This window comes from Mesoplodon mirus, assembly GCF_964341445.2.
Source record: "Mesoplodon mirus genome assembly, chromosome: 2".
Lineage (NCBI taxonomy): Eukaryota > Metazoa > Chordata > Mammalia > Artiodactyla > Ziphiidae > Mesoplodon > Mesoplodon mirus.
The window spans coordinates 73,752,104-73,769,145 of NC_138977.1; the positions used below are offsets into that span (position 1 = coordinate 73,752,104).

The window sequence follows — 17,042 nt, forward strand, 5'->3', positions numbered from 1 at the left end:
CGGCGTTCAGTGTCCCGTGAACTGTGAGTACTGCGACTGAACGGCGGCTGGCGAGCGGGCGATTAGCACCCATTGCATGAATTATGAAACAATAACTTTAGGAGGAAGCAGGAAGAAAAAAAAAAAGGATCTATCGCTGGTCCCCCCTGGCCGACTCTGGACGTTGCTCTTGCCCCCCCCCCCTTTTCTCCCTCTCGCTTCTTCCCTTCACAGAGAGGGGAGAGGACTGGGAGGAGGGCAGGCGACCGGCCCCGGAGGAGGGGGGCGCCTAGGGGACCGTGATTAGAAGGAGCAGTAGCAGCAGCAGCAGGAGAAGATGCTGAGGATGCGGACCATGGGATGGGCGCGCGCCTGGTGCCTGGGCTGCTGTCTCCTCTTGCCGCTCTCGGTAAGCCTGGCGGCCGCCAAGCAACTCCTCCGGTACCGACTGGCCGAGGAGGGCCCAGCAGACGTCCGCATCGGCAACGTCGCCTCGGACTTGGGCATCGTGACCGGCTCCGGTGAGGTGACTTTCAGCCTCGAGTCGGGTTCGGAGTACCTGAAGATCGACAACCTCACCGGCGAGCTGAGTACCAGCGAGCGGCGCATCGACCGCGAGAAGCTACCTCAGTGTCAGATGATCTTCGACGAAAACGAGTGCTTCCTGGACTTCGAGGTGTCGGTGATCGGGCCCTCGCAGAGCTGGGTGGACCTGTTCGAGGGTCGGGTCATCGTGCTCGACATCAACGACAACACGCCCACCTTCCCGTCGCCCGTGCTCACGCTCACGGTGGAGGAGAACCGGCCAGTGGGCACTCTCTATCTGCTGCCCACTGCCACCGACCGTGATTTCGGCCGCAACGGCATCGAACGCTACGAGCTGCTCCAGGAGCCCGGGGGCGGCGGCGGCGGCGGCGAGGGCCGGCGCGCCGGGCCTGCAGACAGCGCCCCCTACCCCGGGGGCGGCGGGAACAGCGCGAGCGGCGGCGGCCCGGGTGGTTCCAAGAGGAGGCTGGACGCGCCAGAGGGCGGCGGCGGGACGAGCACCGGCGGCCGCAGCAGCGTGTTCGAACTGCAGGTGGCCGACACCCCGGATGGCGAAAAGCAGCCGCAGCTGATAGTGAAGGGGGCGCTGGACCGCGAACAGCGAGACTCCTACGAGTTGACCCTGCGTGTGCGCGACGGTGGCGACCCGCCTCGCTCCTCCCAGGCCATCCTGCGGGTGCTCATCACGGACGTGAACGACAACAGCCCCCGCTTCGAGAAGAGCGTGTACGAGGCTGACCTGGCGGAGAACAGCGCCCCGGGGACCCCCATCCTGCAGCTGCGGGCCGCCGACCTGGACGTGGGGGTCAACGGGCAGATCGAGTACGTGTTCGGGGCGGCTACCGAGTCCGTGCGGCGCCTGCTGCGCCTCGACGAGACGTCCGGCTGGCTCAGTGTCCTGCACCGTATCGACCGTGAGGAAGTGAACCAGCTGCGCTTCACCGTCATGGCCCGCGATCGCGGGCAGCCCCCCAAGACCGACAAGGCCACGGTGGTCCTTAATATCAAGGACGAGAACGACAATGTGCCGTCCATTGAAATCCGCAAGATCGGGCGTATCCCACTAAAGGACGGGGTGGCCAACGTGGCGGAGGACGTTCTGGTCGACACCCCCATCGCCCTGGTACAAGTGTCTGACCGAGACCAAGGCGAGAACGGAGTGGTCACCTGCACCGTGGTGGGCGATGTGCCCTTCCAACTCAAGCCGGCCAGTGACACAGAGGGCGACCAGAACAAAAAAAAGTACTTCCTGCACACCTCGGCCCCTTTGGACTATGAGACCACCCGGGAGTTCAATGTGGTCATAGTGGCGGTGGACTCGGGCAGTCCCAGCCTCTCCAGCAACAACTCCCTGATTGTCAAGGTGGGAGACACCAATGACAACCCGCCCGTCTTCGGCCAGTCGGTGGTGGAGGTATACTTTCCCGAGAACAACATCCCTGGCGAGAGGGTAGCCACGGTGCTGGCGACAGACGCAGACAGTGGCAAAAACGCTGAAATCGCCTACTCGCTGGACTCTTCCGTGATGGGGATCTTTGCCATCGACCCCGATTCTGGGGACATCCTCGTCAATACGGTGCTGGACCGCGAGCAGACTGACAGGTATGAGTTTAAAGTTAACGCCAAAGACAAAGGCATCCCAGTGCTACAGGGCAGCACCACAGTGATTGTGCAGGTGGCTGACAAGAATGACAATGATCCTAAGTTTATGCAGGACGTCTTTACCTTTTATGTGAAAGAAAATTTGCAGCCCAACAGTCCCGTGGGAATGGTCACAGTGATGGATGCTGACAAGGGGCGCAATGAGGAGATGAGTCTGTACATAGAGGAGAACAGTAACATTTTTTCCATTGAAAATGACACGGGGACCATTTACTCCACAATGTCTTTTGACCGGGAACATCAGACCACATACACATTCAGAGTCAAGGCTGTGGATGGGGGAGATCCTCCCAGATCCGCAACAGCCACAGTCTCCCTCTTTGTGATGGATGAGAATGACAATGCCCCCACAGTTACCCTTCCCAGAAATGTCTCCTACACTTTACTGCCACCTTCAAGTAATGTCAGGACAGTAGTAGCTACGGTGTTGGCAACAGACAGCGATGATGGCATCAATGCAGACCTTAACTACAGCATTGTGGGAGGGAATCCCTTCAAGCTGTTTGAGATTGATTCCACCAGTGGTGTGGTTTCCTTAGTGGGAAAACTCACCCAAAAGCATTATGGCTTGCACAGATTGGTGGTGCAAGTGAATGATAGTGGGCAGCCTTCCCAGTCTACCACGACTCTGGTGCATGTGTTTGTCAATGAAAGTGTTTCTAATGCAACTGTGATTGACTCCCAGATAGCCAGAAGTTTGCACACCCCACTCACCCAGGATATAGCCGGTGACCCAAGCTATGAAATAAGCAAACAGAGACTCAGTATTGTCATTGGGGTTGTTGCTGGAATTATGACGGTGATTCTAATCATCTTAATTGTAGTGATGGCAAGATATTGCCGGTCCAAAAATAAAAATGGCTATGAAGCCGGCAAAAAAGATCATGAAGACTTTTTTACACCACAACAGCATGACAAATCTAAAAAGCCTAAAAAGGACAAGAGAAACAAAAAATCTAAGCAGCCTCTCTACAGCAGCATTGTCACTGTAGAAGCTTCTAAACCAAATGGACAGAGGTATGATAGTGTCAATGAGAAGCTGTCAGACAGCCCAAGCATGGGCCGATACCGATCAGTTAATGGTGGGCCTGGCAGTCCTGACCTGGCCAGGCATTACAAATCTAGTTCCCCATTGCCTACTGTCCAGCTTCACCCCCAATCACCAACTGCAGGAAAAAAACACCAGGCTGTACAAGATCTACCGCCAGCTAACACATTTGTGGGAGCAGGAGACAACATTTCAATTGGATCAGATCACTGCTCTGAGTACAGCTGTCAAACCAATAACAAGTACAGCAAACAGGTAAGATGCATCCCAAATATATTTAAATATCTGAGACAGAGCATCTTCTGCAAAGTTTTGTCTTCTTTCTTAAAGCTACTAGTTAAAATTTTAATAGCAGGAATTTAGCGTTGGTGTAGTTCATATACCATTTATTTAGTAGAGGCCATGTACAAAAGGTACACCACTGTACTTTGCATGTTATACCAGTGTTGACTAAGTTACTAAAGAAAACACTGTAGGCAGTGTTTTACACTTCTCTTAGTACTTGACAATGCTAATTCATTCTACATTCTCTGTTTCCAGATAAATATGTAAGTATTGTTTGGATGGCTAGTTTTAACCTGAAATTATTTTCTTTTGTGCTACTAAGTGGATAATTGTATCCAAAGACAAAATTTCTAAAGTTACTTCTGCTGTCTATGCAAATTGGACACTATAAAAGTTTTAGCTATGTTATACACTATGCAGAATTTTACAGATAAGCAGATGCTGATTTATTCAAATGAAGTACTAAGTCCGAGATATTGAAAAACTGACTACTTTGACGAAATGCTGACTTACAGTATTTAATGATATGCAAATACCATGCAAAGCTACATTTTTATTATTTAAGTATCTATACAATTAGGCTTCTATGAGGATATGCAGTCAGCCTTTATATTATTTGTATTTGGTAATAAAAGTTCATAAGCAAAAGTAAATTACATGAACCATTTATTATTTAAGCCAAGCAACAAAAATGTTCATGTTTGATGCAGTGTGTGCAAGAATATTTTGATGTGCATTGTGATATACTGAGACTATAAAGGTTTTATGGAATATTTGACACAGTTATTATTCAGTGAAATGTGGCAACAGTAAAAAAAAAAAGTGTATTCTGAGGTGAACTTCAAAAAATATAAAATTTATTTTTGAAAGTTTTGCTCATGTAATATATGTGTGTGTGTGTGTGTGTGTGTGTGTGTAACTCACAAAGTTTACTTTTCACGCCCATCAGAGTTTGACACACAACAAATAAAACCTTTTGGAAAATTCTGTGTCTAAAGCTGTAGCAACTCTGCTAATAAAACGTCACATATTTCTTACCACCAGAACATCTCAAGAAACACATTTATGTCTGTCAGTTAATATCCAATAATAGTTTTTCTATCAAATATGTTTTGCATATGGAATGTGAGATCTTAGAATAATTAAGGGAAAGAAAAAAGTTATTTTATAGCCTCATTGAAGATGTTATTGATGGACTCAGTAAAGATATTATAGAAAAGGGATAAATATTAATTTCTTACTGTCATAATTAAAAAAAATCAACTTTCTAAAGAAATGTCTTTGATATATAGTAGTTTACTATAGGTATTTGGATAAGGAGAAAGACAACATGCTTTTATATCCAGTTATCAAAGCAATCCAAGAAAACACAGGTTTGAACTACACTGAATTAAGTGACTTTCAAAAAGATGTCTTTTCATGCACATGAGCCTGAGTTATTTCTTTTAAACTGAAATATAGCAAGTGGAGAGTATATCTGTTGTTGTGTTATTGCTTTACCTGGAACTGGAAGATTTTTGTTTTGTTTTTGGTGCTTTTATCTCTTTTGTAAACAAGGACGATTCCAGTTAAAAATAACAGCACTTTTATAACGTTAGTTATCATAACACCCACAAATAAAGATCTGTAGAAATTTATTTAGAAAATGGTAATGTGTTATGCAAAAGCATGTAAAGAGATTTTTCTGCAGAAAACTTACTTCTCCACTGCCATCTTAATAGGACTTTTTGTCCTGTGGCATTCTAAATCATGTAATCTTAAACTTTTGAGTAGACATATCAAGTGGCAGATTTATTGATACTTTATGCAACCACTTCCTATGTTCTATGCTGTCATTAAGCTTTATTTAGCTCATCAGATGGGGTTAGCTCTATATTCTTGAATATTTAAAACAGCCAATATCAAGACTGTTGTGGCGTCCTGTTTAAAAGGCAAAGTGATATGCTTATAAATAAACTAATGTATGGTGTTAGTCTCTTAACTCAGCAAAGACGTCCATATACCAGAAGAGAAAAACTACAAAGCCATTGAAATAAACCATGCACTTTGCTAAAAGTGACTTTGAAAAACTTCTGTGTTGTTAGGCATTCAAAAGATGAATAAAGTTTTAACCACAATAAATAGCTGACCTAAAATGAAAGAAAGGCAAATGAAATACACTCCCCTTAATGTAATTAGTAATAGTAATTGATATGCTTCATCTCCTCAATATTGCTGTCAGGAGACAAGGGATCCATTTACAAAGTTACATTCTGTTTAGACATCTCACATAATAAACAGGATCTTTTTTGTTCTCATTTTTGTCTGTAATGTAGACAGATGATTTTCTATATTTATTTTTAAAAGATATTACGTTTAGTTTTTAAACATTGCCAAAATGTATTTTCCTTGATTAAAACTGAAATATAAAATAAAGAATACAGCATTTTCTTATAATTTCTCCCTTTTAATGCCAAATTTATCTAAAGAAAATCTTGAGGGTTGCTGTCTTTTAATTTCTTACAGTAGGGATTAATTAAAAATATGAAATTTTATCTGACGTAAAGCGTTTTTTTATTTATATTTTTCCTGAATTTCTTATCATAGTTCTTTACTTGTGATATAATGGAAATGATGTCTATTACAGTGTTCTTATCTTCATGAGAATTGGTATGAAGTGTTGCTCCTAAGTCCTCTTAATGGTTACATTATAATGAGTTAAACAGCTTTGTAGAAATAAAAGTTTGTAAATAATGCCCCCCTCCCCTTCTTTTTGGTTTGTTTTCATAGGCTCTAGAGACATTCAAATCAATCTTCTATAGTTACTCTTGGGTAGAATCTAGGAGATAATGTGTTGCAGAGATGCCGGAATTATTTCTGAAATTCACACATTAGGAAAACTGATTACTAGCCCAGGTTTTCATAGTTCATATCTTTGCAATTCAAACAAAAGCCCTTGTTCTCAACTAAATAATCTGTCTAGTTGAGAAAAATGGGGATCATTGACAGCATTAAGTGTACACCATTCCATTTCATTCTTCCTTTACTCGGTAAACCTGGTCTTGGTGGCTGTTAAACTTTTGTAAACTGGAAGTTCAGCTGTGCTTTTGACTCATGAAATGAAGGCAGAATCATTCTGTTTTTCTATTTATTTTACTATGTGATAAGCATTTTTCAATTTTCTTAAAAATAGTATAATTCCAAAAGATTAATAGGCAATAAAAAAGTATAGTTCCCACTTTGCATATTATTTTCAAGTTCTTTTGAGCTTATCCTTGCCATGATATTATTTAGATAATGAACTGGCAAGTAAGAATTTCATTTTATTTAGTAAATGGAAAGTAAGGTACTTTATTTCTGCAGGCATATAGAGGATACAGCTTGAATAAACATTAATTTAAAAAGCCATTTGTAGCTGATACTGAAATACTCAAGAAAAATTCATATTAACTCCAGTGACAGTTTCTCTTGCCTAAGGAACTTCTGAATGTCATCTGAATAAAGTTCCCTTTAATTGATCAAACTGTGTTCAGTCTATTCATTGTATACTTAGTAAAATTATGGCAGAAATTATTTTTTTTAATTACTTCCATTTTGGAAACAAATAATGACTTGCCAGCATCTATTAGAGTTCTAAGCACTGAAAAAACAATATCAATTTATTTGTGAATGTATATTACACCATATGTATTAAAGTGGAAATGCCAACCACAGCTTCCAGCTTTAATTCTATAAAAATAACTTCTACAATATGATTCTCCTGTCTATAACCAAGGACACTTTCAAGGGGCACAATGAATCTGCATATGTTGGGATTTTTGTTACATACGACCTGAAATCATAGGCAAGAGACTAATAACTGATGAAAGTTAGGCTGTGTCTCTAGTCAGGAGGTATCTACTAAAGCAACAATACTTGGCTTTCTGGATGTCTGTGAAACAAGGAAAGGGTCATCCACTGATTTGATCTCTAATGAATATACAAATTTTTATTGAAGTCCAGGTATGACCATTTGAATCTTACCCAAACTTCTAAGTCAATTACTGACTTTGACATAAGACCACAAAGTCAATTTAAGTCAGGATTCTAAGTAAATCATACAGCTGGACAACTATAGCAAAATCATTCTTTCTTGTTATATTTTATCTTTGAGTAAGTACATATCTTATGCCGAAAAGCATGCACATGTGGTAAATATATATCATAATCTCTCTCTCTGTCTCACACATACATACACAGATGTTTCCATATAAACCAACTATGTTTCCATTAGGCTTTTATTTCCTGTGATACTCATACATTGATACGTAGGAAACATTTGAACTTAAACACATATAAAACTGACATAATATGTCATAAACAATTGCTTAATGTTTGTATCTAAAATTACTAAAGTTATCACATTTTAGAGTTAAAAGCTATCAACCAAACCAAACCCCTCATTTTGTAGAAGAAACTGAAGCTCAGTATGAAAGTTAATTTGATTGATATCGTTAAGATTATCAGGGATATAATGCGGATTAGAGTCCAAGTCATGGAGTGCAGAGTCCAATGTTCTTCTTTTTTTTTTTTTTTTATCATGCTACCTGTAGGAAAAAAAATTGAATTTCTCTCTCTCTCTGTATATATTTCAATAGTGACAGAAAGCTCTTGAGGTTTAATTATGTATGTATAACTATATATTTGGCTATTAAAACGAATATTTTTTACAATAGTATATAATTCTGCTTTAGGCTCTAGTTTATATTATCAGGGAAATTATAATCCAACTTTGATAGATTAAAAGAAATTCATAGGGCTTCCCTGGTGGCGCAGTGGTTGAGAGTCCACCTGCCGATGCAGGGGACACGGGTTCGTGCCCCGGTCTGTGGGGATCCCACATGCCGCGGAGCAGCTGGGCCCGTGAGCCATGGCCGCTGAGCCTGCGCGTCCGGAGCCTGTGTTCCGCAACGGGAGAGGCCACAACAGTGAGAGGCCCGCATACCGCAAAAAAAAAAAAAAAAAAAAAAAAAAGAAATTCATAGTTATTTCCCTCTTATGTAAGATAGTAAATGATGATGGACATTAAAGTAACAACATGGTTTAGAACATATATTCAACAAGTTGAGAGAATTTTTCATTTTAGCAGAACAATGACAGATATAAGCTTCTACCTAGCATTTAGTATATCCTCAGTAAAAACATATTTGTAATGGAAATGAATAAAGCTTTCTATACATTATGTATGAAACTTTCTATGCATTCTAATTGGGATAATCTTTTACCTTTTCCATCAATAGTGATGATTCCTTTGGCTCTATGCTCCTTTGCATTTTGCCAACTTTGTAGATGCACTTTACTTTATTAGCGTCCTTAACACACAATTCTGAACTAATTTTTCCTCTAAATTTTTTTTCTAGAAAATTTATAGAAGAATGTGACATTTTGCTATTTTTCAGTTGAATTGCTTCCTTGTTAGGCAGTTAACCAGTATAGCATTTTAGATTCTAAATTTACCTGTTGATAAAATATAAAAGATTGAATTTATTAATTTCAAAAACAAAATGTGAACTATTTTTAAAACTAACTATAATATAACAAAACCATTGCTTCACCATAGTCCCCAATGCTTTCAGACATTTTAACATCATTTCTTTTCCTAACAGAGGATGGTAGTGGAGGTTATGTAAAAAATTTAGTATAATAATTGTTTAGAACTTTATGTTTAAATTGTATATAACCAATTTCTAGGCTGTAGCAAGGCTGTATATCCATTTATTTACTATGACTCTATAGAAATAGTAGAATCTGTATATGTGTGTGTGTGTGTGTGTGTATATATATATATATATATATATATATATATATGTATATCTTGAGTCAGCTTTGCTTTTCTTTCTTATTTATTTTAAAAGCCCTTAGAATCTTTTCTAAAGCAGGAACCGTGTTTCAGAACATTACACAGTGCTTTATTTAGCATTAGTGTTGTGGGAGAAATCACATTCCAAGAAGAACTGAGCTGAAACCACTAAAACTAATCTTAATTATCACTTCTGGTGAATTAATGTTTTAAAGGCGGAATAAAGGTTTATTTTCTGGAATTTAGTGATGAACTAAATTCCAGATTATTGAACTCTAATGCTGTGTACAAACAAACAAACAAAAAAAACTATTAAAGCTTCCAAGTAGAATTCATCTGACAAGTTAATTTTTCCCCCTGAACATATTTATTATTTACAAACACATAATTTGCAAATAAAAATTTCTCTGCTCCAAAACCTCCATCATAGCATTCCAATTGGGCATAAGCCATTGGGGAAATTTCTTCATAGCATTTTTTTTTGACCTGCATAAATCTTTATTTTCCTTCTTTCAGATGCGTCTGCATCCATACATTACTGTGTTTGGCTGAATTCCACTCTAATATGATGCTCCATTATGCACCATACTCTGATGACCTTGCTACTTCACAACCTGCTGGAGCCTGCCCTTGGCCGTGGGGTGTCAGCCAATCACTGCTTGTTCCACTTGTTGTGCATCTGATTTTCAAGGTTTTTTGTTTTGTTTTGTTTTTTTCTCTTTTAAGAAAAATAGTTTTGAAATAAACGTATAGAAGAAAGAGTATTAATAAAGAAATGTGCTACTAATGGATGTCTAAGTCACCAGGAATTCCTTTCTCAGAGTGGTGGTTAGCAGAACTTAACAGTGAAGTCTTCTTAAAAAAAAAAAAAACCCAAAAGCGTATTTCAACAATGATTTTAAGACGCTGGCTTTGTGTAAACCAAAGAAAATTAAGTCTATGAGGTCTTTGTCTATAATACATTAAAAAATGACTTTGAATAAAATCCTAAATTGATCAATAGTTTTAAAGTGTTATGTAATCAAAGCCTTTTCCAGATCAGGGAGATAGGTCTGTCAGAGTGAAGGATGGTGTCTCCTTTGCATTGTGTGGGTGTATTTCTAAATGCCACTGTGCGTGTTTGCTCCCACACATGTGTATACAAGGACTTGGAGCAATATTTATAAAAAAATATTGCCTGTAAGACAAACTTGAGAGATTTATTTTGTGTTTACCACAGGCACTGCCAATGGACTGGCTTTTCCTTAATCTTGAAATACTGACCAAAATATCTGTAGAATTTTTAAGATTTGTGTTGCTGTTGTTATTAAATTCCTTAAGAAAATTTAGAACCTTTAAGTTAGATTCACTGAAGTCACTGTGGTCACATTCAGAAGGAGTATGTGGCTACCTATTTTTGTGGACTGCATTTACCTGAAGGCTATTCTATTTGATGTCAGATAACATAAGTTCAAGCAGCTTCTGAGAATTCAGCACGTTATATATTTTTGAGAAAGCAAGTAGCCGAAGTTTAGTTGTACAAATAGTGATTTGCTAGGTAAGTCAAGAATTCTCTGTATGGTCCCAACTCTCTCTGTTTATATTTTTATGTCTCTATTTGTTATGTCGTATGTGTTTATGTGCTTAAAAATAAGTGTTCCATATGAAAACTTTGATAATTTTATATTTATCATATCATCTGCCTTATTAGAGTTTTCCCCAAGTTTTTAAATACTAAGAATTCAAGATTCTTGAGAATTTTTTGATGAATTATTGTCAATATAAAAGCCCTTTATGAAATATAAATAAATACTGGAACAACATTAAAATGTGGAATGATAGGAGATGCACGCTAACCCATGTAAATCACCAGTGCATGTATTTCAGTCTTTTTATTTTATTAGCTGTTTATTTAATTTTGCAAAATAGAAATTTTCAGAAATATCACTGAGAATATAGTGAAATTCCTGAAAAAAACCTAATTTTTGTCAACCTCTCATTTTGTTTTGAGCACAAGGACCAGTGTAAGAAACGGGTGAAAAAACTTCTTTCCACTGTTGGCTTCTAGGAAATATTATGTTTCCTTATCCCAAGTAGAAAACTTCCTTAGATATATACTTAAACTAAATCCTGTAACAAATCTCATCAACTCAAAACAAATTACAGACCAAAAGACCAAAAAACGAAGTCCAGAATTTGGGGATAAATTCATCTGTAACCACATGGAGGGGTTATTTATGAATACCTTCACAAGGACCATTCTAAGTCAGAATTTTGCAAACTTGGGTTGCAACACACTATTGGGACATGAATCAATTTGTGAGTTTCTACCACAATTCGAAAGATACGAAATAAAGCAGAAACATTTCATGTACGCCATGCATGTAGTAAGAGTAAATATTGTCTTGTGCAATCTTCATTTCAGTTGTGTTTGTATGCATGTGTGTCTTCCTGCATTTGGTTGCTATGTAAAAAATTTGTCTTATTGTGGAAGCAGCAGAAAAGGATTGAGAACCATCACTCTAGATTGTTCGGGGTAGGGAACAGTGGCTATTTTACTGTTATGATTAGAAAAACATAATAAATCAAAACAACAAAATTACTAACACTCCCAAGGATTTTAGTGTGCTTTTTAGCTGAATCAAAATAATCAACAGCAACAAGCTTTTGAGAATTCTGTTATCATTCCTCTGTTTGTTTTTAAATCTTTGAGCATTTTGCCACTGGTTCCTATCCCTGCACAGACTTCCAGATTTATCTCTGCTCCAACCCCTTGCTCCCAGATGTCATCCTCCTCCTTAGGTCTCCTTTTCAGTTACTGGAATTTACCATGTAGGGAGGTGTCTGTGGAGAGTTGGAGATAAACTCAGAGCAACCCACCCACCTTATATATTTTAGCATTTGGACATTTTATTTAAAACGACAAGACAATACTTCCTTCTCCATTACAAAATCTAAAGAGGAATATGAGAATGTTAGAGACTGGCTTAAATAAAGTTTTTTTCTTTTAACACAATATAAGCTGGTACTGGGTATGCAAAGAAAAATAAGAGTCTTTGTCCTCATGCAATTACTATATTATAAAGAAGATTACAGAGCAGAAAAATGATAGATTATATTTGCATTATGCTTCTTAAGGGTCAAAGCATTGGATGCATGTTTGCTTCTCAGTGTAATCTGTGAAAAAAAGCACCATTATTATTTCTGAGGTGAGCAAACTAGAGTAATGAACAGCTTTTTCAGCACTCTGATGGAACTAGCTAAGAACTTTATCAAGTCTTTGAAGAAGTAGCCAGTCAGAATTCAAAAGTACTGAAAGCATTTGAGGAAGGTGGTGAAATTTGTGCTTTCGAATACACTATATTTTTAGACTTACCTAGGTAAATTCTTCCCAAAAGAATTAGAAAAGGCCCAGCTTTTCAAACTTTTTCCAGTCACAAACTATACTTTATACTACCAAAAAAAAAAAAGTGTTGTGGGTATAATTTGGAGATCTAATTAATCACCCTACTTTGTAAACAACAACCCCATATGTGGTTAGAGACAAACAAACAAACCTCAAGAATTAGGTAAATCACTCTAATCTTAATTTTTGAGCCTATCTCTAGAAAAACAACTGAGATCCTTCAGAAGTAATCTCACAGTTTGAAATAGCTCTCTGGGAATAATTTCTATCTGTAACTTTGCAAAATGCTTTTCTTGGATGTGTGTGACTTTTTTTTTTATCCATTTATTTTATAGAGAATAGATTGATTTGCGATATCTTTTATATACCATGCAAGGCTTTGTAATTAAAATGATGGCTAAAATAAGGTCCTTATCCTCTGTGCAAAAATAATATACATAAGGCAAGGGATACATGAAGCTCAGAGAGACTGCCCCCAAGTTTGTCTTGTCTGTCATGGCATTCCCAGTGCCTACTAGAGTTCTCAGCATATAGGAGATACCCCCAAAATACTTGTGGAACAAATGAATGAACAAAGGGCCTGGGCTTTATTGCTAGGTAGACTGAAAATCCATCCACATGGGATCACCAGACTGTGGTATGGCCCTTTTATATTCGACTCTAAGAACATCCTAATTGTTATTTTCTTTCCCTGCTGGGTGGGTGTCTCCATGATAGAAGACTACCTGCTAGGTTGGCTAGAGTCCCTGCCTTCTCTGCAGGATGTATGACTTGTTTCTGTACCAAATGAATAATTCTCTGATTTCCCCTCCTCGCTTCTTCTTGGTGGTGTTATAAACACCAAACCCTTAAAAAAGATAAAACAAAACTAAAGCAAACATGTGAGGGAGGCACTGGTCACACAACAGACTTCTGGTATATTTTGAGGGGCTGTGCAGAAGTGTGCAGACACATGGGTTTTCAAGATTTTTGTGGAGATCCTCATCTGCAAGGAAAAATGGACACACGCACACCCAAACGCATGCATGGGTCTCTGTATTCATCAATTTATATAGTCCTGCAGATATTATTCAATCACTGTACCAACCTATGCTCACTGATAATGGATCTTTTTTCCCCCATTTTCATTGTGACTGCCCCTGAGGAGAAGTCATTTTTAAAGATGAGAGTCTAGCGTATCTGTAAAGAGAAACGTGTACTTGGTGTACTCAGGAAAGAGGTCTAGAAGAAAGGATATGCCCTTACTGGGAGTGATAGGCAGTGAGGTAGAAGCTGAGAAATGCCTTTCAAATTCAAAGCACTCCTTAGAAGTCCAGAGATTCTAAGAGGCACCTCTTGTAAATTGCAAATGACCTCTGAAGGAGTTGGTTCAGTCTTGGGCACACCTGGGTGTAAATTGCTGTAAGCAGATAACTAGGTCAGCACCTCACAAAGATCAATAGTTCTTAAGAAATGGGGATTTTGATTAGAGTCATGAGGAAGAATGAACAGCCTTCAGTAGTTTAGAAGACTGAGATCTCTGTTAAGGCACCAAGTGTCTTGGACTCCAGCTGGGAGTCAGGAGGTAAGGTGAGATTATAGCAGAAAAGAGTATTCAGTCCAGACAAAAGCAAATGTATGTGGCCTTGATTTTGGCCCAGGGCCCTGGTGACCAGAAGGATGACGCTAAGTGTCAAGGCTTGATATGATTGCAAGACTGGTGTTAAAAAATAGTAAACATTTACTTTCTCCCATTTCTACTAGTTGTTTTGCTTTGGTTTGGTTTTTGTTTTCAGCCTAGAGTATCAGGTCCAAGTGCTCTGTCTTCATTCATTTTCTACCCCTGTACTTTTGGGAGAAAGAGAAAAACAAAGAAGGAGAAAAGAAAGGGAAAAAAAAGTACAACCATTGCATGGAAATAGACTCCCCTTCTCCTTACTATTTTTATTAGATTACTGTAATCAAAATGCTTGATGCTTGCCACATTATTGCCATGTAGCTGTTTCTTATCCTAACTTAATTCCATTCTCAGAAATTGAGTTCTAATAGGTCTGTACTATATCCCAGAAACCTGAATTTTTAACACTTCTCCCTTTTCAATTCTGATTGCAGAGGGTAGGTAAGACTACAAAACGTGAGGTTTAGAGCCCCTGAAATTCCTAACTTTTGCTTACTGGTTTGCTTTTTGACGGTCTCTGGCAAAATAGAAAACTGAAGCCTAGTAAGGTTATAGGAAAATCTGCCTTCTTGCCCTGGTTTTCTCACTAACTGGCCAGTGCACCCTATGTAAGTCCCTTCAAGTCCTGAAGCCTCTCAAACTCATCTGGTGTCATTTTACATAATAACCCCTGCTCTGATTACGTGACAGCGTTTATGAGGGTCACATAAAACGTTTGGGGCTTGTAAAACGCCACGGAAACTTAAGATAGTACTTCTCCTTCTCCTTGAATTTCTCTAAGCCCTTCTTAAAGTGCATTTATTGTACACTTTTGGGGTATTTTCACTATCCATTATTTTTAAAAGGTTTTTGGTTTCAGTCTCTCAGTGGTTTGTGTTTGTTTGTTTTGTCACAATCACTTGTTTGAAGCCTCTGATGTTCTCTTATCCTGGTTGATTTCTTCAAAGTTATGCAGATCCCCAATCAAGGTGCAACTAGGGTGTGTGCTGTCCTTAGAGCAATAGCCACTGGTTTTTGTCTGAAGACGTTTCAGAGCCTATGACATCTCGATGGGAAAAAGGAGAAGAAATAGCTTATTGCTGTAAAGCAAGTAGTTTAGGAAAGGCTTAAAATAGTTTATATCCATTTTGATACTTTAAAAAATGCACTACTTTTTAACAGTCCTTTCCTCTTCCATACAATATTTCCTGGGAGTTTTTCTTTCACTTCTCATGTCCGGCCTCTAACATTAAGTGCGATCATTTATGGAGCTTTAATTCTGTGCCAATCACTCTGCAACGACGTGTACCACATTATAACATTGACTCCTCCTAACAATTCCAGGAGGCAGGTTCTATTATTTTTTTCCATGTGACACATGTAACTGGGGAATAAAATCAAACAAAACCTCTTAGGTCCCATCCTCTCTATGTAAAACAGGGGCCTTCAGCTACCTGCAGTCAACTCTTCTCTGACATAGTTCTCTCTACAAATCTGAGAATTATTATTGATATAGTAGTATTGATAGATTTGAATTTGCATATATGTATGTATATATATATGTATATGTATGTATGTGTATATATATATATATATATATATATATATATATATATAGGCTTTTATGTGCATTTCGTACTAGTCCACAATATTTGTGATGTATCCTCAGCAAAAAGGGCTGCCATAACAAAATACCATGGACTATGTGCCTTAAACCATAGAAATTTCTTTTTCACAGTTCTAGTGGCTAGAAGTCCCAGATCAAGGTGCCAGCACATTCACAGAGAGAGGGCTCTTGTGTTCCTTTCCCTTTTTCTAATGACACCAGTTCTACCAGATTAGGGCCTTACCCTTCTGATATAATTTAACCATAATTAGCCCCATAAAGATCCTAATTCCAAATAAATCACATTGGACGTCAGGGCTTCAGCATATGAATTTTGGGGAGACACAAGTCACTCCATAACAGATTCTAATTCTTGGTCCGAGCAGAACACATTGGAATAGACCACTGTTTCTTCATGAGCTTGTCACTCACCACAGTCTGTATATTCATAGGAAGGAAGGTATACTTTCCATTTTAAAAGAACATTTTCCCTTTTCAGATTGGCTCCAAAAGGCAGCCCTTTAGATGTGTTCTTGGCACTGATGAAAAGTTGGTACAGTTGCTATAGCTTTTGTGAAAAAATATGAATCTATAACATGTATGCATGTGCATAAAATTTGTAGTTCATTGTTTAGCTTATTATATCTAACTTTATGCACATCTTTGAATGTTTTTTGAAATTTTCAGTTTTCACAGGGATTTGTGATATTAAATAACATCTTAGTTATTTTAATTTTGCCAACCAATATAAGTGCATGTGGGTATATTAATTAATGTAAAATCAATATTTGTATAAAATAGTCCAGAAATTGTTCCACAAATGTAACAGTAGTCTTTTAAAATGATGATGTTACTATTTAGTCTTAAATGTCTAATATATTTTCAGCATTAAAGTCCAAATGAAAAGGAATAGGAGTTAAGGGGTGGGGGGAGTCAGTTGAAACAGTAATAATGTAGGCTTAATAATCCCTCTTTTCAAAGGACAGTCTCAGTGGATTTTCACACACAGCGGCATAATTGGTCTGACAAAGATCCAATGGGTTTGATTTCTCCTGGCATATGGAAACTGCCAAACCT

The 17,042-nt window shown here is 38.6% G+C and overlaps 1 protein-coding gene across 9 annotated transcripts in view; it reads left to right on the plus strand.

Annotated features, from left to right (window-relative positions):
* Positions 1-307: 307 nt before the first annotated feature.
* PCDH7 (protocadherin 7) overlaps positions 308-17,042 on the plus strand; it is a 416,647-nt gene continuing 399,912 nt past the window's right edge. For 8 of the 9 annotated variants that reach the window (XM_082611228.1, XM_082611229.1, XM_082611230.1 and 5 more), the window contains exon 1: positions 308-3,490. In XM_082611228.1, coding sequence (XP_082467354.1) covers positions 317-3,490 — 3,174 coding nt within the window. In that variant the 5' untranslated portion in view covers positions 308-316. Of the gene's footprint in view, positions 3,491-9,854; positions 10,333-17,042 lie in introns of those variants that run through there. The other variant, XM_082611236.1, reaches the window with a different exon arrangement.